The sequence below is a fragment of the Alligator sinensis genome, unplaced genomic scaffold (assembly GCF_000455745.1).
Source record: "Alligator sinensis unplaced genomic scaffold, ASM45574v1 scaffold666_1, whole genome shotgun sequence".
Lineage (NCBI taxonomy): Eukaryota > Metazoa > Chordata > Crocodylia > Alligatoridae > Alligator > Alligator sinensis.
In genome coordinates, this window is record NW_005842216.1 from 120,597 (window position 1) to 144,195 (window position 23,599).

The 23,599-nt window shown below is 42.1% G+C and overlaps 1 protein-coding gene and 1 long non-coding RNA gene across 2 annotated transcripts in view; one reads left to right on the forward strand and one right to left on the reverse strand.

Annotated features, from left to right (window-relative positions):
* The window catches only part of LOC102367873 (connector enhancer of kinase suppressor of ras 2-like), a 703,948-nt gene that overhangs the window by 75,349 nt on the left and 605,000 nt on the right, over positions 1-23,599 (reverse strand). Inside the window, exons 15-16 of the mRNA XM_014521487.2 lie at positions 5,965-6,026; positions 4,490-4,649 (exon numbers count right to left, since the gene is read on the reverse strand). Of these exons, the coding sequence (XP_014376973.1) occupies positions 4,490-4,649; positions 5,965-6,026 (222 nt within the window). The remainder of the gene's footprint in view (positions 1-4,489; positions 4,650-5,964; positions 6,027-23,599) is intronic.
* On the forward strand, positions 258-17,799 carry LOC112550823. Its single transcript, XR_003094848.1, has 3 exons — positions 258-328; positions 4,592-4,725; positions 17,717-17,799. It is a non-coding gene; the product is annotated as an uncharacterized LOC112550823 (long non-coding RNA).

The window sequence follows — 23,599 nt, forward strand, 5'->3', positions numbered from 1 at the left end:
TTCCATACATGTTAATAAGCAAACATCCACACAACACAAACATATACTCCGAATCTGTTTTATTACACTCGGGTCTCTCTTTATGCAAATTTGTTTTGTGCAAATTAGCTTATAGGCAGCGACCTTATTTATACCAGAAATTTGCGTTGTGCAAGAAAAATCTGATCTTATGCAAAGTCGGCCAGCAATGAGCTCCCAGCAGACTGGCACAGTTCCAGCCTGCAGGGAGCTGGGAGGAAGCGGAAGGAAGGCAGTGAGACAGGGGACGCCACATGCATGCATAGTACATGCACGTGGCCCCAACTAGCCTCGAGGGCAGCTCTGGCTTGTAAGTGGTGGGGAAGAGGAGAATTGAGGCCCCTGTAGGAAGGGAGCTGGGCAGGGCTGGGGCTTCTGTTCAGCCGGGGGGTGCTTGGGGCCTGGGGCCGCAGTGTGCAGCTGCAGGGCCCCAGTGGGGACCAGGATGGACCCTCTGGTGGCTCATTGGGGGAGGGCTGGCTGCACACTGCCGTGCACACTTCCAAGGGGAAGGGGTGGACGCACAGGCACAGTGCGCCCTGGCAACAATCCTGCATCTGGCTCAGCTTTTCTTCCTGCCTGGTTCCAGAGCCCCGTACCCCACTGCCCTGGCCACGCAACTTCTGGGGCACGGGGCTGCGCCCCTCAAAGAGCAGGAGGCAAAGGAGGCGTGTCCCCAGGGCAGTGCAGGATGAGGAACCACCATTTCCTGCTGCCCTGTTTCCCTGCCCCATGTGCCTCTCCTGCCCAGTGGCTGTGACCCGGCATGGCCGGAAACAACGGGCTACAAGCTCCCTGTGGAGGCACCCAGGGCAGGGAAGCAGGGAACAGTGGGGCCACACACAGAAGGTCTCGCCCAGCAGGAGTGTCACCACTCAGGGAAGGGAAGCAGGGTGAAGCCAGGAGCAGTGAGCAGCTGGCATTCCCTGCTGCTCTGCTTCCCTCCCCCGGGTGCCTCTCCAGTCTGCCCCATGCTGCCCTGGCAATGCACCCCCTGCACGTGCTGCTGCTTGCAGCGTGGAGCTCGTAGCCTCTCCACGCAGCAGTTATTGTATTGTGTGATTACTGTTCAAATATGTCATGGTTTGTGGGGGCAGTAGAGTGAGGCTGGTATGTATCCCTATTAATTACATGTAATAATGCTTTTGCTTTATATTAATTTGCTTTATGCAAGGTTTTTTGAAACGCAACCCTCGCATAAAGAGAGACCTGAGTGTATTCAATATACGTAACCAGACAACCCAATTTTGGGTAGCATGTAAAAGATTTGAAAGAACTTAACTAATGATGCTTATAAAATTGCCCACCTCTTAAAATACAAAACGCACACTAAATTGTTGGTAATCAAATCAGGCTATGTTGTGTTGTATAGATAATACAGTTAAAGCTTTGCTATTAGAAGAAAAGTAGCATTACGCACTTTGCTTATTTTATTCTTTGCTTTTATCTATGCAGTTTTTCTGCTTGCATTAATGGAGTTTTAGTGGTTAACACTGTGGCATTTAAAATGAAATGCCATGAAGTGAAATGTCATCGAGAATGGGTTTTTTTTGCAAATGACATGCTCAAACTCCAGACTAATACTGCAGTATCGGCATTTTGAAAATTAACCCTCCAAGCCTCAGATCAAGAGCTCTAAAGAGCTGTGCTTTCACATCTGGTTTGCTGCTTAAAATAAAGAAATGAACCAGTTCACATTTATGGTTGAATTTCCTCATACTATTTAATATAAGGAGTGACAACAAAAGAGAAACAAATTCTGCTATCCTAAGTTATATCAAGCATGGAAAAAGAAATATTATTTATTACTGACACTTGTAATTCACAAAGAATGCCATGTAACTTTTGCTATTTTATTATACTGCATAAGGCTTGCGCACAGTTTATTGAATATGTCAACAAGAATTACTGTAACTGATTTTTCCCTGCCATGTATTGCTGCCTTACTTCCAAGCAGAAATATAAAAATAATCTATGTGCAAATCATTAATTGGTAAAAGATAGCATAGAACATAAGGACTTAAGAAATGTCATACTAGGACAGACCACAGGTCCTGCTAGCTCAGTATCCTCTATCACAAAATGACAAAGAACACATTCTAAGAAGAATATTTATGCAGGGCCTATTCAGACTGATTTGTCCCTTGCTCCTCTTGCTTACAGATTCCACCACCTAGAAGCCTAGGAAGTCCTATTTAGCACTCATGGCCATGTGTAGATGAAATGAGGGGTGTGTGTGCACAATACTTTAAAGTGGGCTAAATGCTTTTGCACCACTTTAATGGTGTCAGTGTTTGCATGCCTGAGTGGCATATTGCGCATTAATTCCAACCACCGTAGGAAATTCGGCAGTATAATGCACCCTAAACGACTTGGGGTGCAGCAAACTAAAACTCCTCAGCAAACTAAAACTCCGAGAAGTTTTAGTTTGCTGTGTCTACAGCCACGGAGTGAAGCACCGGGCTTCAAGCAGCTCTGTGGCTCTGCAGGAAGCCCTGCAGGCAGCCAGGTAGGGCTCTGCAAAGCTTCAAATCATGATTCGGATTCGGAGATGATTTGAATGATTTGGAGGCCATATCAAATCACTAGAAGCTTTAGGCTTTCCGAATTGATTCGGAGCTTCCGAATCGATTCTGAAAATATTCAGCAGTTTGGAGATTTGGCCATAGGGTATAATGGGGAATCAATGAAATATCTATAACTTCGTTGTTTTTTGGCTGATTTAGTTGAAGCTTGCAGGGCTTGTAGCCTCTGCTGAGGGCACAAAGCCTGAGAAGTTTCAAGGTGATAGGTGCAGGGGTTTCTGGGAAACTGCACCTCAAACTGCTGAGAAGCAAAACTCATGACATAGGTGACACTGTGTGTGTGTTAAGGCACAGGGGGTTGAAAACTGCAGGCCTGCTAGGGCCTGCTGCGGCCACAATGCCTGCCAGCTGTAAAGGAGATAGGTGCAGGGGGAGTCTGGGTTCTGGGCCCCTGCACCTCTGGCCGTAGCAGGCAAAACTCATGACATGGGTGCTTGTGGGACTGTGTGTGTGTTCAGGTGTGCCCTTCCTGGTGCTGGGGCTTCTGCACAACACGGCAGTGTGCCTCTGTCAGGCCTCCTCCTCCCCTACAGCTTTGGACTGGTCCACCACTGTAAACAACGGCAGGTCAAAATAACTTAGCTGGCTCAACACCAATAGCAACAGCAGCATCGAATGTAGCCAAACGGAAATGTTACAGAGCCTTTATTTTTATAAAGGAATTGACAGCAAGAAGTAAAGATGTTATGTTGGATATATGTTCCTCATGGTGTGTGATGGCTTATCTTGTGTTTTATGTTTATATGTTTATTATGAAAAAAACCAGAAAGAGTTAGAAAAATATATCTTAGGAAGATTTTGGGTTGAAACACCCTTTGTCAGGCTGAGGAAGTACGTGCAGTTGGTGTGTCTCCTGATCCTGGATGGAAGGAATAGTAAAGAAGCCAGAGGATAGCCTGGCATGCAATGCAGGCAAGAAAGCCAGTCAGTGGAAATGGAAATGGAGGCGTCATGGGGTGAGGGACAGGCTGAGGTGGAGCGGTGGGGTGAAGGGGGATGTAGCAGCGCAGGTATTGTGAGAGATAGTAAACAGTAAATCCCTATTTACTTTCTTATTTACACGGCTACAACCCAAACCCCTATTTACTTTCTTTACGTTAGTCATTACTTTATGAATCATGATCATATCCTGCCAAAGTCACCCTTTCATCCTAGTGCAGGGGTGTCAAACATACAACCTGCAGGCTGGATATGAATAGTGGAGCCCTATGATCTGGCCTGTGAGTCTTGGATCGACTCCATGAGTGACATATAGCACAGGGGTGGGGTTGGGTTGGGTTGGGGGCATGTGCTGCATGTATACTGGCTCTGGAGCTGGGTCAAATCAGGCCCCAGTCTGTCCATGGGCACTGCAGCAAGTGCACAGGACCAATCTAGAGGAACATTTCATGCAGCACATGCCCCATGCTGGCCTGGGCTCCATGTACTGCATGCAGCCATTCCAGCCCTGCACATCACATGCAGCATGCTCTGCACATGGTGGATGGGACTGGCAGGGCACCCCATGCAGTACATGTCCCTTGTACCATGTACAGACCAAATCCTGGAGCAAGGACAGCATTCACTGCATACAGCACAGGGGTCCAGCTCGGGGTACAGGCTGAATGCAGTGCTCTGCTGGACTGACCCTATGCTTTGGCTCCAGTGTGGCCTGATCTGGCCCACAGACTGGTCTAACAACCCTCATCTTGACACCCCATCCTAGCTTATTTAGTGTCTCCTTGTATGGAAGTCTCTCCATGTCCTAATCATCTTTGCTGCTCTTCTTTGTACCTTTTCTAATTCTACTGTACTTTTCTGAGGGGAAGTGAGGGCAAACCTGCATGCAATATTCCTTTATTTCAGAAGTTACAAAGCTAATTTTGGCATTTTCAAAGCATACTTACATTCTGGTTTGTGTACCAGTATAGTGAAGAATCCTTCAGAATAAACCAGTATTTTTTCCATTTTTGTGTAAAGTAACCTTTGGCATCTTTTTTCTTCCACAGCCAGCCCTCACAATCTCCATGCCCCAGATCTTTGCAGGAAATCCGTCTCCTACTCCCACTGGTCAGAGAACTTCCTGTGAATGAGAAGATACTGTTAAAGACCTCAGACCCTGAGAGCGCCTATTTCTGTAAATGTAAATACATTATTTTTTTAACTAGTGATAGTCAAAATTGAAGCTTTCAAATGGAATCCTTTCCAATTTCAGCTGGGCATTAGGGAAGGGGTCACTTAGAGTACAATTTCTGAATCACAAAATGTCTTGTGATTTTGGTTTCAAGACAGTTTCTATTTTTTGTTTAGACAGAAGAAAATCTGCATCAGATTATTTTATCTCAGTAGAGTTCTGCTCCTGGTGGCCAAAATCTCAAATACTTAATTTATGATATTTTGGAACCATCAATTAGCCATCAAACCAAAAACTTCACTGTGATTTGTCCTTTAATCTGAACCTTGATAGTGGCATAAGATTACAATAAATCTCTACCCAAGCAATACATCAGTAAATTTTTATTTCTTTCTTTTAGCAAGCTCCAAAACTGTTAAGTTCTGGTAAAGAAGTGTATTTATTTTTTCAGTAACAAGGAAACATCAATAATTCTGATCTGTAAGAATGGAGAAATACATTCACCCATGCTACTGTACTCTGAATTTAATTAATCAACAATATTTTAGCACTACTAAATTCCATTAAATGAATGGTAATAGAGAAAGACTTTGTTTTCATTAATTCAACTTGCCCTACTTGATTACCTTGAAATTTCACTGTCTTCTGGACACTAGTAAGAACAGATTTTTCTCCTAACTTTCATATAATTTTTCCATAAAGCCTAAGGCAAATTTAATTAAAACATTAGATGTTCTACTGTGAAAAATCAAGTTTACATTGCCACATTAATTACATTGGTCCTAAAGCTATGATGAAGTATAAGTTTAGATCACATTAAATGACCATCTTTTTTTCTGTCATACTTGATAACAAAGTTCTGACTATTTTATTCTTTTTGGAATACAATTTGGCATCCTGGTCACCTTTAGAAGCACTAAAAATGCATAGTTCAATGAAAAGAAAAGTCTTTAGGTAATGGCTCAAAAAAGCAAGTAGAATATAAAAGGGGCAGTGTGATATTCTTAAATAGGCCAAAAAAGAATAAAAGAACAGAATAGTAAGAAATGGCATAATATATACGGCAAGATTTTTCTTCCAGTGAACTTTAAAGGAAATTTTCCCATTAACTTTAATGGGATTAGACCCATACTACCTTAGTATTTAAACTAGAAACACATGAATTAGGACCAAATCTGCCAATTTATCAGTGCTGGTGTCTCAGGCACCATCCACTGCCAAACTTAATTTTATAATTTCCAAATTAACTTAAATACTTTACCTTTGGACCATTTTTTGGTTTTCACTCTCAGAGAAGCGTAGTGGAAAGACTATAAGGAAATAAAAAAGTGGTTGAGTATTAGCGCGTGAAATTAAACCAAGTTATCACACTGATATATAGTGAGTGCTTCATTAATTATTGTGTATGCCTATGATTTTCTTTTCTTTGTCATTTCAATTATGGAAAATTCTTAATATTTAATAATTATATTGTACAATATTGTTACAATAACAACATATACATTACAGTTATCAGGCAAAAAAATGTCAGTGGTATTCTGAGGTACTCAGCAATTACTATAGTGTCTGTGAGGCTATTTCAGTCTTGTTCTCCTACCACTATAAAATTAATACCCTACACAAGCAAATCAAGGCAGTATTATATTTAGAAACTAATGTATTTACTTTCAGAATTACTAGGAATAATTAGCCACATATTGCCTCATCAAATCAAGAGAAACTGTAGTTAAATAACTTCAAATACTGGGGAAAGAATTTCCTGATATTTCAGAAGTATTATATGATACAGATAAATAATATATGCACTCATTTTATGAATAATAAAATTATAGACAACTTTATACACACAGCTTTTGTATATAGAGATGTGTAAACAATCAAGTATTTATTTAAAGACAAATTTGAGTCCAAAATATTAAAAGGGGAACGTATTTTTCCTTTTCGTTTTTAAGGCCACATCAATGAGAACTTGTACACGAGTTCTCTAATAATATTCTTGCCATGCCTTGCTGCATCAGTGAAATAATACTGAAAATTTAGTAACAGAATGCAATTTTATTTTTTTAGCTTTAATAACTCCCATTCTTTGGTAAGTGGAAAATAAATATACAGGTGATCCCTATAGCAAGAAAGTCAGTCAGGGCATTTGTAGATGAAACTTTAAAACAGGTTTAAAGTGGGTTACATGCCTTTTACACTGCTTTAATGACATTGCTGTTTGCACATTCGGCGGTGTACTGTGTGTTAGTTCTAGCTGCTGTAGTACATTTGGTGGTGTAATGCACCTTAAATGACTTTGGGATGCAGCAAATGACTTTGGGGTGCTGCAAGGTAAAACACCACTGAGGAGTTTTAGTTTCCTACCCTACAGCTGCAGAGGGAAGCACTGGGCTCTGAGTGGCTCAGGGGCCATGCAGGCAGCCCATGCAGGCAGCCCAGCAGCAGCCTAGGAAGGCAGGCTCCACAGAAAGAAAAAAAAAGTGGTGAGCCTGATCTCCCCCACCAGAGCCTGCCTGCCTGTCTGAGCTGCGCGGGGTGCTTCCCTCTGTGGCTGCGGTGCCCCCAAGGACTGCTCAAGCCAGGTGCCTGTGGGCAGGTGCTGCTTGGGAGAGGGCGGCCACTGCCACGGAGGGAAGCACCCCCCCTTCACCCCTCCACAGCTCAGGGGCCACTTTGCCCGCCAGCAGCTCACTCTTCCCTCCCTGCTGCTGGAGAGGCAGGTATAAGGATCAGATTCTGACATGGGTGTACACAACATGGGGGTTTACTTCGCCCTAAATTGAAGCAGTGATTTTAAAAAAAACACTGCTTCAATTTAGGGAGAATTAACCCCCCGTGTTGTGTACAACTGCCCTCAGTCTCTACTTTTATATAAAGAAGCACAATTCATTTGCTGCAGAGGATTTTTCTTATTCATAGGAGTGGCACAGGGGAAAAAAAGGGCCAGTATGAAGAAGCTTCATGACTGAGGGTGCCATCATTCAAAGAGCAAAGGTAGACATTTACAGTAAAATAAACTAGTAAATCTGTTATGCAGAGCTGCACAGTGAAGGACAATCTTCTTCATGCACCTGTTTTCATGTACAATATATAGGGCATGTCCAAATGAGGTGTTTACTGTGGAGCTGACTAATTAGCTTTGCAGTAAATATCTCAGCCTCTACATGTGCACCCCTATTAGGATGCAGGAAACTAATAAACTCAGCAGCAGTATAGTACTGATGAATAATTTTTTACTCTGCAGCAGCACACATGTAGACACTGAGCAGGTTGGTCGGGGCTGCTTCAGTGCAGGGGCTGCCTGTTGGCCAGCCCCATGCTAAAGCATACTCATGCCTCAGCCAGCTCCTTCTCAGCACATGGAGCCCAGTTGAAGCAGCCCTGGGTTTGCCAGCCAGGCTCCAGGCTCTGATTGCTCCAGAGTTAATTGCTCCCAGGTGCACATTTAAATAGCATGCCCAGAAGCAAAAACTTCCAGAGCAATAAGCTCCAGAGTTTATTCATGTGCACTAATTGCATAGGTAGACATACCCACAGACTGCAAGTTCTGTGGGTCAGGAACCAGCTTTCTGTTGCTTTCATAAGTGCCTAGTCTACTGATGCCCTGATCATTGACCAGGGTTCCTAGTGTTATCAGAGTTCAAATACAAATAATATAAAATAATGTAAATGTGGGATCATCTGCCTCTAACACATAAGTATAAATATTTCATGTGTTCTAACTATAATAAATATATACTCTCCTTGAAAAGATCCATGAACAAGAAAAAAGAGGTATTTTGCTATGTTAAGCTGAAGTTAGGCTAAAGGCAGGGCAGGGTAGCACCTTACAGAGTAGTTCTTTCAGAGAGGCAATGTAGGCTTTGCTATGAAAGCTCATGCTGAATGAGTTAACCTATAAGGTGCCATCCTGCCCTGCCTTCTGCCAAAAAATAAGTTATTGTGGGTAAGCAGCAGTTTTAAAGGAAGTAGTTCATAATAAAAGTGATAGATACACTACACCAAAGAAAAAGGATATTACACATTTAATGAGCCTTATCTACACAAGTCTCTTTTTTTTCTTATTTATCAATGACCTGAGTATCAATTGGTTCAGAGGAATTGGTTCATACACTTGGGTTGTGAATGGCAAAGTGTGCTTTTGGTTGTGTGTTGTGGGGTTTTTTTGTGTGTTGTGGGGGTTTTTGTGTGTGTGTGTGTGTTTGTTTTATGTAGGCAAGATGGCCCCTGTTGTGCTGGCCATGTGCTCTGCACATGGAAAGCTGGGCCTTGTATCTGGTAAAAATATGTAAAATCCTCTGGCCTGATTGGCCAGGGGGAGCAAAGACTTTTCAGGCAGATTGGTTAAGAGAAAGACTAGAGTGTGTCACCCCTGGCTGGACAAGGCCAGGGTGATGTCATACGAGGGATATAAGTTTTTGTTTCAGCAGGCCATATAATCCAGCCCAGGAGTTTTGGGGTGCATGCATGCTGGCTGGAGCCGAAATCACCTCCTTCCCCCCAAACACACAGCCTCTCTGTGGGAGCAAAGATTGGCACACTGCCAGTTTCCCAGGAGCAATGGAGCCCTTTGCAATGCAGAAGGACCCACGCTCTTGAGCAGCTCCATGCAGTACAGTGAGCTCAAGGAGCAGCTCATAAGACTCTCTGGTGTGGGCCCCTCTCTCCAGTCCATTGCTGAAGGGCAGGTATAGGAGTGCAGGCCCCCCAGAACTACCTGTTGGGGAGTCCCAAGTCCCAGACTGCCTGGGTATAGGTGAAGCCTTCCTCAAGAGGGTGCTACCTATAGACTTTGCTTTGTAGTTAATAATTTTAAAAAATTATATTTAGTATTTACTTTTGTTTTGTTTTTATACTCTGTAATACATTGGGTTTTTGTGTTTACACTGCTTGCAAGGAGGGGATTTTGTTTATAAGGGATGCACCAGCAAATTTAGTATTCCCAGTTTTCTGGGTGCGGGGCTTGAGCCACTGGTATAATTTATGGTGCACCAAAATGTGAACCCAGCCCTTCTTGCTGCTGACTGGTGCCTGGCAGAAGGGTTACACTTATAATGTACAAGAATCCCTGTTCTCTGACTAGCTGACAGTCCTTACTGTCCAGTGTGCAGGTATCTTCATAATCCCTCTATCTGATCTCTCAGTACCTATACTCTACAATTCTCCACTCTGATTTGCTATTATAAGCCATCCACCCACATTAATTTCTGTTCTCAAAATTTTCAAGCTACTTGCGGGAAAAAGCAGACACCTCTTCAACTTTCAATTGAAACAAATCAACTCAAACTTTTACACAAAGGGAGTGGGAAAATAACTTAAAATGCAAAGAAAATGGGTCTGCAAAACTTTTGAAAGGGAACCCATTTTCTAAAAAGTTTTAAAAACAGAGACAAAATCCCACTTAAATCCTTATCTTCCTTCAAGTTGCATCCTGTTCCCACCCAAATCACTGGGGACAATGCTGTTGAGCTCTGAAGCCACAAACTTTCCTCTCTTTTCTCTTCCCACCTTACTCTACAGACAAATATAACACTTTTTGTCCATTTACACGGTTTGTCATCCCCAGTTTAATTTTGAAATGAAACTGAACAAAATATACTGCAATCTGAGAAGCAAAGAACATTGCTGAAACACACAGAGGAAAGGGCTGAGAGATCTGAGGATGATGAAATAGGGAGAATGTGGATAAATGGAGGAAAGACTAAAAAATAACAGTGATTACCAGGTGTGGCTGGTGAACTCAGACTGGTGGGGTGAGTGAAGCGGCACATGGGAGCGGTGTCGGGGGCAGCATTTGCAGCCAGCCGGGAGTAGGAGGGTTTGCAGCTTTCTTGCTCCTGGCCAACGAGCTTGGCTGGCTGCAAACCCTCCCCCACCCCCTGGCCGGCTGCAAACCCCACCCCACTCCTGGGTGATGCTTGACCCACCCCACCAGTCTGAGTCCCTAATTTTGCACTGTTGAGTGGCGTTTCTGTTATTTTTTTCTGTTATTCTGTTATTTTCTGAAGGGACCTCAGTAGGTCATTGTTTCATAGTTGGTAGGGTCGGAAGAGACATTAGCAGATCATCAAGTCTGACCCCCTGCCATCGCAGGAAAGAGTCCTGGCGTCAACGACTCCGGCAAGGTGTTCATCCAGCCTCCTCTTAAAGACCCCCAGGGTAGGAGCCAGCACCACTTCTCTTGGAAGTTGGTTCCAGATCCTAGCCATCCTGACAGTGAAGTAATGCTTCCTGATGTCTAGTCTGAATCTACCCTTTGCCAGCTTGTGGCCGTTATTTCTAGTCACTCCTGGTAGTGCTCGGGGGAACAGGGACTCCCCCAATGCCTGCTGGTCTGCTCTAACTAGTTTGTAAATGGCCACTAGATCCCCCTTAACCTTCTTTTGCAGAGGCTGAACAGGTTCAGGTCCCTTAGCTTCTCCTCGTAGGGCCTGCCCTGCTGACCCCTGATCATGTGGGTGGCCCTCCTCTGGACCCTCTCCAAGTTGTCCACATCCCTCCTGAAGTGCAGTGCCCAGAACTGGACGCAGTACTCCAATTGTGGCCTGACCAGCATCACATAGAGGGGGAGGATCACCTCCTTGGACCTGCTTGAGATGCATCTGTGGATGCGTGACAAGGTACGGTTGCCCTTCCTGACCACGTCCCCACACTGTTGGCCCATGTTCATTTTGGTATCAATAATGACTCCAAGGTCCTTTTCTGCCTCTTCACTGACAAGAAGGGAGTTTCCCAGCCTGTAGGTCTGCTGCTGGTTCCTCTTCCTCAGGTGTAGTACCTTGCACTTGTCAGTGTTGAAACCCATCCTGTTCTCATTCTCACCCCGGTAACCTGTCTAGGTCTGATTGCAGCCTATTCCTCCCTTCTAGTGTGCCCACTTCCCCCCCACATCTTAGTGTCATCTCCGAATTTGAACAAGGTGCTTTTTACCCCCTCGTCCAAGTCACTGATAAAGATGTTGAACAGTGCAGGCCCGAGGACCGAGCCCTGAGGAACCCCACTGCCCACATCCTTCCAGGTCGAATAAGACCCATCTACCACCACTCTCTGGATGCGGCCTTCCAGCCAGTTACTGACCCATTTGACTATGTAGGTGTCGACACCACAGTCCCCTAGATTTTTAATGAGAATGGGGTGAGAGACAGTGTCAAAGGCCTTCCTAAAGTCCAGAAAGACTGCGTACACTGCTACCCCTGCGTCTAAGGATTTTGTAACCTGGTCATAGAAGGCCACCAGATTGGTTTGACAGGACCTGCCTCTAATGAACCCATGTTGATTGCCCCTAAGCATAATTTCCCCTGCTGACCCCTCGTGGACATGTGCCAGGATAATTCTCTCAAAAAGCTTACCCAGGATCGAGGTAAGACTAACTGGCCTATAGTTTTCTGGGTGGTTCTTCCTCCCTCTTTTGAAAATGGGAAACACATTGTCCCTTGAGTCATTGAGTCTGACCCCCTGCCCTGGTTAGGAAAGAGAGCTGGGGTCAGACGACCCCAGATAGGTGCTTGTCCAGTCTCCACTTGAAGACCCCCCAGGGTAGGGGAGAACACCACCGCCCTGGGAAGCCCATTCCAGATTCTTGCAACCCTTACTGTGAAGAAGTTCTTTCGAATGTCCAACCTAAATCTGCTCTCTGTGAATTTGTGGCCATTGTTTCTAGTTACTCCAGGGGGTGCCCTAGTAAATAGAGCATCTCCTATTCCCTGCTGCCCTCCTCTGATGAATTTATAGGCAGCCACAAGATCACCTCTCAGCCTTCTCTTGCGAAGGCTGAAGAGATCTAGGTCCCTCAGTCTCTCCTTGTAGGGCCTTGCCTGCAGGCCTCTGACCATATGAGTGGCCCTTCTCTGAACTCTCTCAAGATACTCTGCATCCCTCTTGAAGTGTGGGGTCCAAAACTGGATGCAGTATTCCAATTGCAGCCTGACCAGTGCAAAGCATCACCTCCCTGGCCCTGGTTGTCATGCGTCTGCTAATGCATGATAAAGTGCAGTTAGCCTCGTTGATCACTTCGTCACATTGACGACTCATGTTCATCTTGGAATCAACTATGACTCCAAGATCCCTTTCCACTGCTGTGCTGCTGAGAAGGTCATCCCCCAGCCTGTAAGTGTGTTGGTGGTTCTTTTTGCCCAGGTGCAGCACTTTGCACTTGTCTTTGACCTGCATCGTATTTTGTTTTGCCCATTTTTCCAACCTGTCCAGATCCTTTTGGATCTGTTCCCTACCCTCTAGTGTGTTAACTTTGCCCCATAATTTGGTATCATCTGCAAACTTGGACAGGGTGCTCTCCACACCCTCGTTCAAGTCACTGATGAAGGCACTGAACAGCACCACCTCTCTCTGGGTGCGACCCCTAAGCCAATTTGTCACTCACCTGACCATGTAATTTGCCACCAACTGGACCATGTAAGCCAATTTTCCACCCACCCGACCAGTTTTAGCAGTACTGCAGCCTTTCCTGATGTCTTCTGGCAATTCAGCCAACTTGCAGTATTTGGCAGCATGGGGCCTTCCTGGTTCTAGATCTCTTGCAGGAATCAGCCCTGCTGTCCACGTGCAAGACCTAGCTTACTGTACACAGGATTGAGTACCTGCATTGCCTAAACTTCTGGTCTCGTAAGTGGCACTGTAATGTATGATTAGAGAAGTTTCTAATCTCTGATTTATTATCTGATCTTTCTGAGCCTACTTCATTCTTCATTTTCTCAAAGCAGCATGGATACTCCTCCACAAGCTAAAGAAGGAAACATTTGATTTGGAGAGGTGGTAAGCCCTGTAAATGTAACTGGTGTGATGTCGGCAGAAGACTAATAATTTTCCACCTCTGTTGGATGGGGCAACTACATCTCAAGCATTTGGAGGCCACAGGCAGAAAGAGTGGGCATGTATACTACAGTACTGTAGGAGAAATACTGGAAACAAGGTCAGAAAATGTATGATGAATGGGAAAAAGCAGTAGAAAAGTAAATATAAAGAATAAGGCCATGGCTTTTACCCATTTATTTCAAACCACAGCAGAGAGTCAGAGATGGTGTGTAGCCATACCACTTCAGAGGAAGCACTGTGGCAACTTAGATCACTGGGCACAATCTCTAAAATACGTCTGCATGGAGATGTAGTGGCATGGAACAGTTCATAAGCCCTGTAACCAAAGGTAGATCACAAAAGCTTTCACAGTTTGGCCTGAAATTTACACCAATGAGGCTTGGCATCTGAAATAATAAACAGTGTTTTCAGTAATATTTAAAAAACCAGCTTTATTGAATTTTTAAAGAACTATATGCAAACATAAGATATGGAAGTAGGATAATATTTCCTCGGAATCAACTGAAAAATATCTTCATTAAGTTATCCAGTAGAAATCCATAAAAAAATCACTAGACTGATTCAGTGTAACATATCAGAGAAAACAAAATGGATTATAAATTAAAAAAAATACAAAAATCAGTCATGTTTTCCATCTGATATGTGAAGGAATAACATATAGAGTTAATTCAAAGAAAGAAAGACAAGATGAAAAAGTACAAGAACAAGAGTTAGTCCACTGAAAAAGAAAGGCCTAATTTAGCCTTGTTAACTTGTAGAATTCTCATATCAGGTTTTAAAATGTAGTGGAACCAATCTACTTTGTTTTATACAGTTTAATCAAATATTCAAAACTTGTGAATTCAAAATTATTCATAGAGTGGCTACAGGAAACAGGGAGAGATACAAGAATGTATAGTGGCTGTCAGCATTTATATCCTCATTTCAAAACCACAGCACAAAGTATGATGTTGAAAGAGCAGTAAAAAACAGAGCAGACAAAATATTCTACATTTGTGAAGCTGAACCAATGAGACCTCAATATAACCACAAAGAGTAAGAGGCTAAAACTGAGTTGTGTAGCTGCCATAGTATCACTAAGCTGAGAAATTGTATCTATGTTACTTCTACAGAGATTTGTGATTTTTAATAAGTGTTCAAGTTTAAGGAGATAAATATACTGAAGAAAATTTGGTTACATATATTTATGCTATATTAGGTTTTTACCTTAATCCAGTAATGAGAAGAATTAAAATGTTGCAAGCACATCAGTAGTTATTACTTGAAATGCAAAATATGCAAATTCTAAACCATGAGATGATAATTTCCTTACAGTATGTTTATCATACTACTACTATTTATTATTTATGATGCCACATTGCTGTAAGTAACAGCAGAAATCAACTGTTTGTCAGCACTGGAATAATTAAGCTGGAGAACATGGGGAAAGGAGGTAGAACTGCAGTGACAGACGGAGCATCAGTTCTTTATAGACTGTGATAAGCCATGTGGGTAGCTCCTTCCTGCATTTTCTTCCTTCCTTAGCCTGACTGCTGGATAGGAGACAGGATGAAGTGACATTTGGAAACTGACAGTCAGTAGTACAGGTTCATGACTTAAGTTAGCAGTGGTCTGAATTCCTTGCCTACAATTAATGGCACTAGGAACAGGCTTCTGGGACAGAAAGAAAGAAAACGAAAATATAAGGGGTAAACAATAATGTCCATACACTAGAATACTCACCCTAGGATCAGGTTTTCTCCCAAGAAAACATGCTTCAAAGGGAGAGCAAGAAATCACAAATATATCTTGTCTTCCTATCTGTATCTCCTTTCTCAGTCACTTGAATAGGTGTTTCATAAAGAGTAACAAAAGCATTGGCATAACCACTGTCAAAGCAAGGTGGGGTAAAGAGAATGGAGAAGAAGAGTGTTTCTATGGGTCTGACCAATTAAAGACAAGGTTTCTACTCTACAATTAAACTGAAAGAGCTCTGGTATCTTTAGGATTACTAAAAGTAGTATATATATTGATTAGAATGCTGTTTAATTGATTTTCAAATTTCTTAGAGGAAATGCAAGAGGGAAGAAACTGTAAAACCACATATTAATTTCTGCTAGAGCAGGAACCATTTTGAACAATGAAAGTAATCTATTTTGCATCCTCTTGATCCAATCTCAAGTCTATATCTGAAGATATTTGTTCTCTGTTCTTTGGATACAATTGTGCCAAATGGTGTCGCTGAAAAAATATGACAGTATCCAGATATTTCAGATATTAGCCAATAATCTTTTAAGATATCTACCTATGCAATTTCACAGTTCTAACCACAAGAAAGTAGATATAAATATTTTAAGATATTAATTATCAAGGAAAGCTTAGGGAGAAACTAGTTGGTGGGGGGATGGGTTGGATGCAAATAGGCTGAAGGTGCTGGGTGAGAAGAATAAGAAAATGTGAGGGTAACTTTAGATATCAGGAAAAAAGAAGAGAAATAGGGTTGTGCCAGGACAGGCAATTATATGAGAGAGAGAGAGTTAACAGGGGAAAGAAAATTTGCAGTATTGGTGTTGGTATAAGATCAGGGACAGATATAGTGGCTAGGGCTATGGGCTTGATATTTGTATTGAGGGAAACAAAACTGAGCAACTAAAAATTAACTCATATTCATCTATTTTCATAAAGCTTTTGCGGGTATTTGTATGAAATGAAATACAGAAAGAGATCCAAAAGTCCAATTAGTTGGGTAAACAGAGTAGATCGGTTTGGAAATGACAGTAATATTTTTCTCATGATATAATTTATTTGGGATGCTCACTTGTCTTTCAGATGGTAAGTTATTTTCTGTGTAGTGATCTTGAATGCTCAGCAAAACAAAGTAATTTCTACAAGTTCTTCCATTACTTTATATTTTGCAATATTTCCTATGCCGCCAGGTATAATAAGTATTTCATTTTTTTCAGAATATTTTTACATATATTCTAGAAAAAATAAATGAAAAGGTCTTATCAGGCCATGATACTGTTAAAAAAAAGTTTTTATGAAATATAATTGTCCGGCTAAATGTAGCATAACTTGAAATAATCTATCATTAATAAATTATGTAATTCTTTTATAAATGCATGGACTTCCTGATGGAATTTCTTAAACAGTATGTCATGTATTGTACTTGCATTTAATAGAAGAATCTTATGTTGATGATAATTATGAAGTCATTTCTAAGGAATTTTTACACCAGTGATACCATCAGCTGTTCATTAGAGATATACATTTCTGAAGAAAAGTCTCCCTATTCTCAAGACCCACAGCATTTGTCACTAAAGCATAAAGAGTAACTTGAAAGTCAGATCATGGAACTGGAAAAAAATGTGAAGTGTTTGAATTGTAGGACACTATGACATAGCTGGAACCAAAGGAGTAACAGTAAGCTTCTAATTTAACTGTGAATATTGTTGCGGTATTTCCTCTCTTTAGTCATGAGTATGCTGTCCAAAATCTGATGCACTGTATCAGATAAGATATGGATTTTCTTGTCTAACATGTCATTAATGTAATTAGAATAAATTTTCAAAGCCTGCCACTTTGGATTCCTTCTTATTAATAAAAACTAATTAAAATAATAGAACTAAGAATCATAGAAAAGTAGGGCTATAAGGGACCTCCAAAAGTCATCTAGTCCAGTCCCCTGCCTGTAGCAGGACCATCCCTATTCAAATCATCCTATACAATCCATAATCTAAATGCCACATAAAACTACCATCAGCCCTGACACAACACAGACCTAACACACTAATCTGCCAAAGGTAAAGTAGAGGAACCATGGCAGCCATGTCCTCCTTCTATGAAGTGTTGTCAGTATATACTTAAGAGATCCCAGGTAGAGGGCCATGCTTTCTGCCCCTCTTCCCCCCTCCCCAACAACTAAAGAAGGCGGCAAAACCCCGCATAGTCCATGCAAATCTGACCATGGGATAAAATTCCTTTTTGACCCCAAATATGGAGATCGGTCTTGATGCCGACTATAACATAACTAGAAGCAAAAAAATTAAACACGTATCAAGTAAACTCATAACAAATTGTCTTCCAAATCCCTCTTCCTCCATTTGTTTTATTAGTATATTTTTTCCCCAGATTCCTGCTCGCTCAGAATTACTTTGTTAGTATTTGATGTTTTAATCTTTCCTTATGTCAGCAGAAGAGCATTTCACCTCTAAGTGGAAAGCAAAACTCACTGGACAACTTTACCTATGAAGAAACTGATATGATTCTGCCCAACATTAGGTAAGCATTTAATCAATAACAGTAAAAGCCAGTTCAGGTAAAGGTTTTGAAACATGTGGAAGTGCTTCAAACCAAGAGACACTCTCATCTGGCCTTGTACAGACATTTGGTTTCTCCTGAGAGAGTTCCTCCTCTCCTCTGAGAAACTACAAGTGTACAGGAGTTCATGATTTTTCTCCCAAAGTAAAAATGACCACTCAAGAAGAAAAATAACCTGGGAACAACCAGAGCTAAATAACTCCCAGGAGTTTCTCCTGAGAGAGCCAATGTCTGTACATGGGGTGGCTTCTATCAGAAGAGAACATAAATTTTCACATTCCTCTCTCCTCTTCCAGCCCATCCCAGGGAGACAGTGTGTTATGACCTTGACTCTTCTGCAGGGAGCGGCAAATTCCCCCTTCACAATCCCCACATTATGATGCACTGAAACCAGAGGCTGACCATGGGCAGCCTGGGGCAGCCAATCAGGATTGTCTTATGCAAAGGGTGACCATACATCCTGGTTTAGCCAGGACAGTCCCTGATTTTGGAGGCCAGTAGAGTGGCATGGCATGCCAGGCAGGTGGGCGGGCAGGCACCACACCACACCACACCACACCACACCTCTGCCTGCAGCAGCACTGTTCTGGATGTCCCAGATTTCCTTATGGTCAGCCTATTTATACACTGCTTCCATCTGTCATCAGGTAGATTAAGGGAGCCTGCAGAGCATGTGAGATTTGTGCCCCTGCCTCCATGCTTGCACAGTGTTAGCACTGCAAGCTCCCCACTCTTCAGAGACTCAGCATTTGAATATGTGTACACCCAGCTCTGGGTAAGTTTCACTGCCAGGAGAACAAACCTGAATGAATTCCCAGATTATCTGAATATTGTACACATCCTCCATGCTACTAAACACTTCTTGGAGTAACTTAATTTATGGCTAACAGGAATGACAGGATTCCTCTCGCAGTTCCTCCTTCAGTGCATACAAGTTTGAGAACACACAGGAGCTTCAGGCCCTATGCAATTTTTTAAATACTCGTTATAATGTAGGTCTTAATATCTTTGTTTAGGAGTCAACGTCTCATTCCTACTTGATACAAAAAGTAAGTTAAATGTATTCATTGTTCTGAACTCAACCGAGAAGAAATCTAAATTTCTCAGCAGTTTAGCAGAGGACCATATTCTGCCCTTAGAAATGTGGATGCAGCCTGAAACAATTTTTTTGCTTGTGCAACTGAAGGTTGCATCAGCCCCCAAAAAACATAGGACAAATATTAATTTAGAAAATTAAAGATCAGAGATGAAAATGGGACACAATTTCTCTTCTGCAGATATAACTTCTACAGGTATATATTTAGCTAGATGAAAATTTAAAGTATTTTTAAAATATACATAGATTTAACTTTAAGATCCAATCATATCCATTTAGTTCAAATAATTAAAAATGCAAACAATGTAACACTTGATTTTGTACTTACCAAAAGTTACATGGGGAAGTAAATAGTTACAGTAACCTAGAACAGACTGAAGGGTCGTCACTTCATCTTTTCCCTTGCTTTTGGGAAGAAGTACTCTCACATAGCTTTGTTGCTTGGCATGTTGGGAGGAAGAGTAAATGTTTTGCTCACTTCATACTCATCTCTGTGCTTGTGTGCAAGTACCTGCCCTGCAGTAGATCTGACACATCCATACTCTAGCCTTGTCTCCTGTCTCAGCCTTTCTGTTATCTTTTTGGGGGTTTACAGATGTAAGATAATGCATGTTATGATTAAACTGAGCTCTTAATCTTTTTCCTTAAATCCTTCACCACTATCCTCTTTCTCCATCACTGGGGATAACATTTCCATACTGTCTGTTACACAGATTGGTAATCAGGGTATCATTTTAACTTAGACCTTTAAGGGTGTGTCCAGACGAGCCTGCGTATGCTTCTGGCGGTGCCTCAAAGGAGTTTGAGATGCTGCAAGACGCACTCTGGGAACAAAAAAATGTTCCCCAAGCTGCATATTTGCAGTGCAGGCTCAAAGTTTGATACCTGGAAAGCCAGGTACCAAAATAAAACATGGGGGGTGGGGAGGGGGGAAGCAGGGCTGAGCGCAGTTCCCAAACATGCCCTGAGGTAACCTGAGAGTTGGTCCTCCAGAGAGACATTGGTTTCTGGCCAGAGCATCTCTATGGTGCTCTTGCTGCCCTGGACACTGTCACAGGTAAGTTACGGATGTGAGGGTGGTGGGGTTTATGGGTGTGGGTGGGTGGGAGGAGTGGCAGGCAATGTTGGGTGTGGGGAATGGCAGGGGGATGTCAGGGGGTATGGAGAGTGGTGGGCGGGGGTATGGAGAGTGGTGGGCAGGGGTATGGAGAGTGGTGGGGGGATGTGTGGTCTGTGGGTGGGTTTGTGGAGGGGCTCAAGCAGGGACTGCCACACATGGGCCCCCACGCCACCTTGTGGCACCAGCGGCAGCAGCTAGTGTGGACCGGCTGCAGGCACAGCTGGCAGTGATGCGGCACTGTGTGACCTGGGCTCTGTACATGCTGAACAGACCTGGCTCAGCTCGGCCCACTAGTACATGGCTTTCTCAGTCCTGTCTAAGGCCTTCTGTCCCAGCCCCAGCTCTGGCCCTGTGTACCAGATCAGGCCTTATGTACAGCAGAATGGGCCTACTGCCCCAGCCCCATGCATGCTGGATTAAGCCTGGCACACCAGCCCTGGGCATGGCTCACTCCAGCTCATGGGGCCATGTCATCTGGATGTGGTGTTTGGAAATTTGGCAGTGTGGGAGTGGTGGCAGTGCTAATTCCCACCACTCCCTTGCAGGCAAATTTCTAGACCTGTGGGGAGTCAGCGGGCCAGATTTAGCAAACATAAGTTACATGTCTTCACTTGGAAGGCTCTTCATGGCCTATCCCTTCTCTACCTAGTATCGCTCATTCAGTACTGAAAGAAAAGAGGCAGGAGATGACCAGCCTATGATGAGTCTCCAATACCCGCTTGACAAATTTGCAGGCACCTTTGTGCTTTTGCTGATATTGCCCTTCCCATGTAACAGGAGTTCCCTTCCAAAGTTCACAATATTCAGGTATCTCCTTCAGATCCCATCTTAAAACTATCCTTTATCACATACACTTTACCACATACCACTGTCCTTTACCACATGACAGTGGTTGGGCTGCTGACAGCAATTGACTATAATGTTGACCAATATTGGCTGGTTCCCCACCTTTTCCCTGTCTGCTTGTATCTATCTTTTCTCTTTTCTCTTAACTTAAGCTTTCTGGTTCAGGGACTTTTGATCCATAATTACAGCTGCTTCCTCTCATGATTATTTGAAATGCAGATAAACAATAGCGGGGAATAAGGGGAAATTTTTATTTCCTCAGCCCTTTGAGTTTCTTAGACTTTTTATCACTAGTGGCAAAAGTCAAGGACAGACACTTCAATATAATGTAATCTATCTTTTATATTAAGAAATGAAAATGACACTTATTTTTTTTAAAATGTCCTGTAATAGTAATTTACCTTCCTCATGGATGTGCTTCCTTGACGGTCAATAGCAGAACTAGCATACCTAGGACAGAGATGAAGAAAGATTTTTAGATTTCCCCCCCCAACAAAAAATCTTGAATAAAAATGTCATATACATTTATATTCTACATTTCAGCGGGAGGCCTAGAAATACAAATAAAAATTTTGCAGTGTTGTAAAGTGGAAATCATGTGGGCTAAATTTCTATATAGTGCTTTGAAAATTAAGCCTATATTTTAGTGTATATAACTGAAAAAATAAAAGTACCCAATTAATACATTTCTATTTTCAATATTATGATTCACAAAGGGAAAAATTAGTCTAAGAAAATCTAACTAATTCTTGTTAACAATCAGCGGGCTCATCAGTTGATTAGCTGAGGTTTAACATAGAAATTTGGATAAAAAGCTTAGATTTAAGAAAATGTGAAGGGATTCTTTGTTTTATGTCTTTTTAGTGTCTGTCTTATGTTGCAAGATTTAGATGGTAAGGTTTATCTGATAGTGATATTTATGTCTTATACAGCATAACAGGTACAAAGGACTAGAATATCGTTGCAGTGTAAGGGCCAAAATTGGGCACCATAAGACACAGATAGTTTGACCAAACAAGTTCATTTATCTAAAGTATCATTTTCTTGGGATTCTTCAGGAAAACTGCAAAAATGTCAGTTCAAATATTTAGTTTTGTTTTAAATGTTTCTTGTATTTTAAGATTTAATAGTCTGCAGAGGTTTATAGTTGAACTATGAGTTAAGAAAACACTAACATACTAAACTGTGTACATGTGTAATTCACACACACACACACACACACACACACACACACAGTGTGTGTAATTCACACACACACACACACACACACACACACACACATATTAATGATAGTGACTGTGGTGCCAAAACTAATTTGATAGGACTGGCAGGGACCACATCTGTCATGTGAAATGAAAACTTGAACTTTTTCTATCATTCTTTCCCACTGGTGTGAGACTTTTTAAAAATAGTTTCACAAGCCCTCACAATCTGTTAGTCAGTCAATTTTCCTTAATGTGCCATTCAACAACATTTCCTCACTTTGTAGCTGCTAAAATGCTGTCTGGTAAGGCAAGTAATGATACAGATGGTAACTTCCCTGACTTTTCCCCTCTAAATCCTTCAATCTGAATTCCAAGAGAATCATATTATCACATCAACAGGACAAAGAAGAAGTGTTGAAACAGATATAAAATAAGTTTCCTCTCTTCTTTCTCTTCACAATATAGTGAAAATCTGTGCACACCTCTCATCTTCTTGACAGAGAAATTGGAACCAGTGTAGAAGAGAGAGGCCAAAAAGATCAAAACCATTTGGAAGTTCAGAAAGGAAAGGAAAATCTAGATAATCAAAAAGCTGAAAAACATTTGTATCACTTGTATTATATTCTTGATTGGCAAACATGACATGCAACTCTTACATTTGTTTGCAGAGCATAGTATCATGGCCAATGCTTTCAGATGCAGAAGCCAACTTTAATATAGTAACTGGGGCCTGAATTTTGATAGAATTTGAAAATGAATTAATTGCCATGAAATTATCTCTATTTAGGATATGACTACTGCTAATATTAAAGTTATTAAGCTCTCTGTCATCAGTTTCTACAGGCTAGATTGTGCATTTCCCAGAAAGCCTTCTGCAGGCTGCAATCTGAAGCCACATCATCCTCATGAAGCTTAAGGAAAATCTGCCTTTCAAAAAGGAGCCCATCCCAGGCTTGCATACTTTATAATATCCATTAGGATGGCACTAAATACAGCTCAATGACCCAACTCTGCCAAGCTGTATTGCAGAGGCAGAAGTATCCTCCCTTTCAGCACAGAGAGGAAGCTGAAGAATTCCCAGTTTTCTAGAATAGTTTTTGTACTCTACACTCAGGAAGAAAGTGGGGAACTTCTTGTATGCCTTTCCTTTACAGCCTTCTTGTATATTGACACTAGTACAGATCGGTCTGGTCCCATATATTCTTGGAGGATGAGCTGTAATATCCCTTCAGGATGTTACACTACTGTGTGTTGAGTATAGCCACAGATCACAGTTGCTCTTTTTCCTGATGCTACTGTTTCTTACAGACATGATAAGCAGCCACACTCAAAGGGAAACTGGTAAATCTATTTGTTCTTAGTCTAGAATACCAAAAACATATCCCTACCAACAGTGAGCATCCCCAGGTCAGTGGTCCTTTGCTATTAAGCAAAGCACCTAGGCACACAATTAATATTAAATGTGTCACAACCCAAGGGTGTGATTTT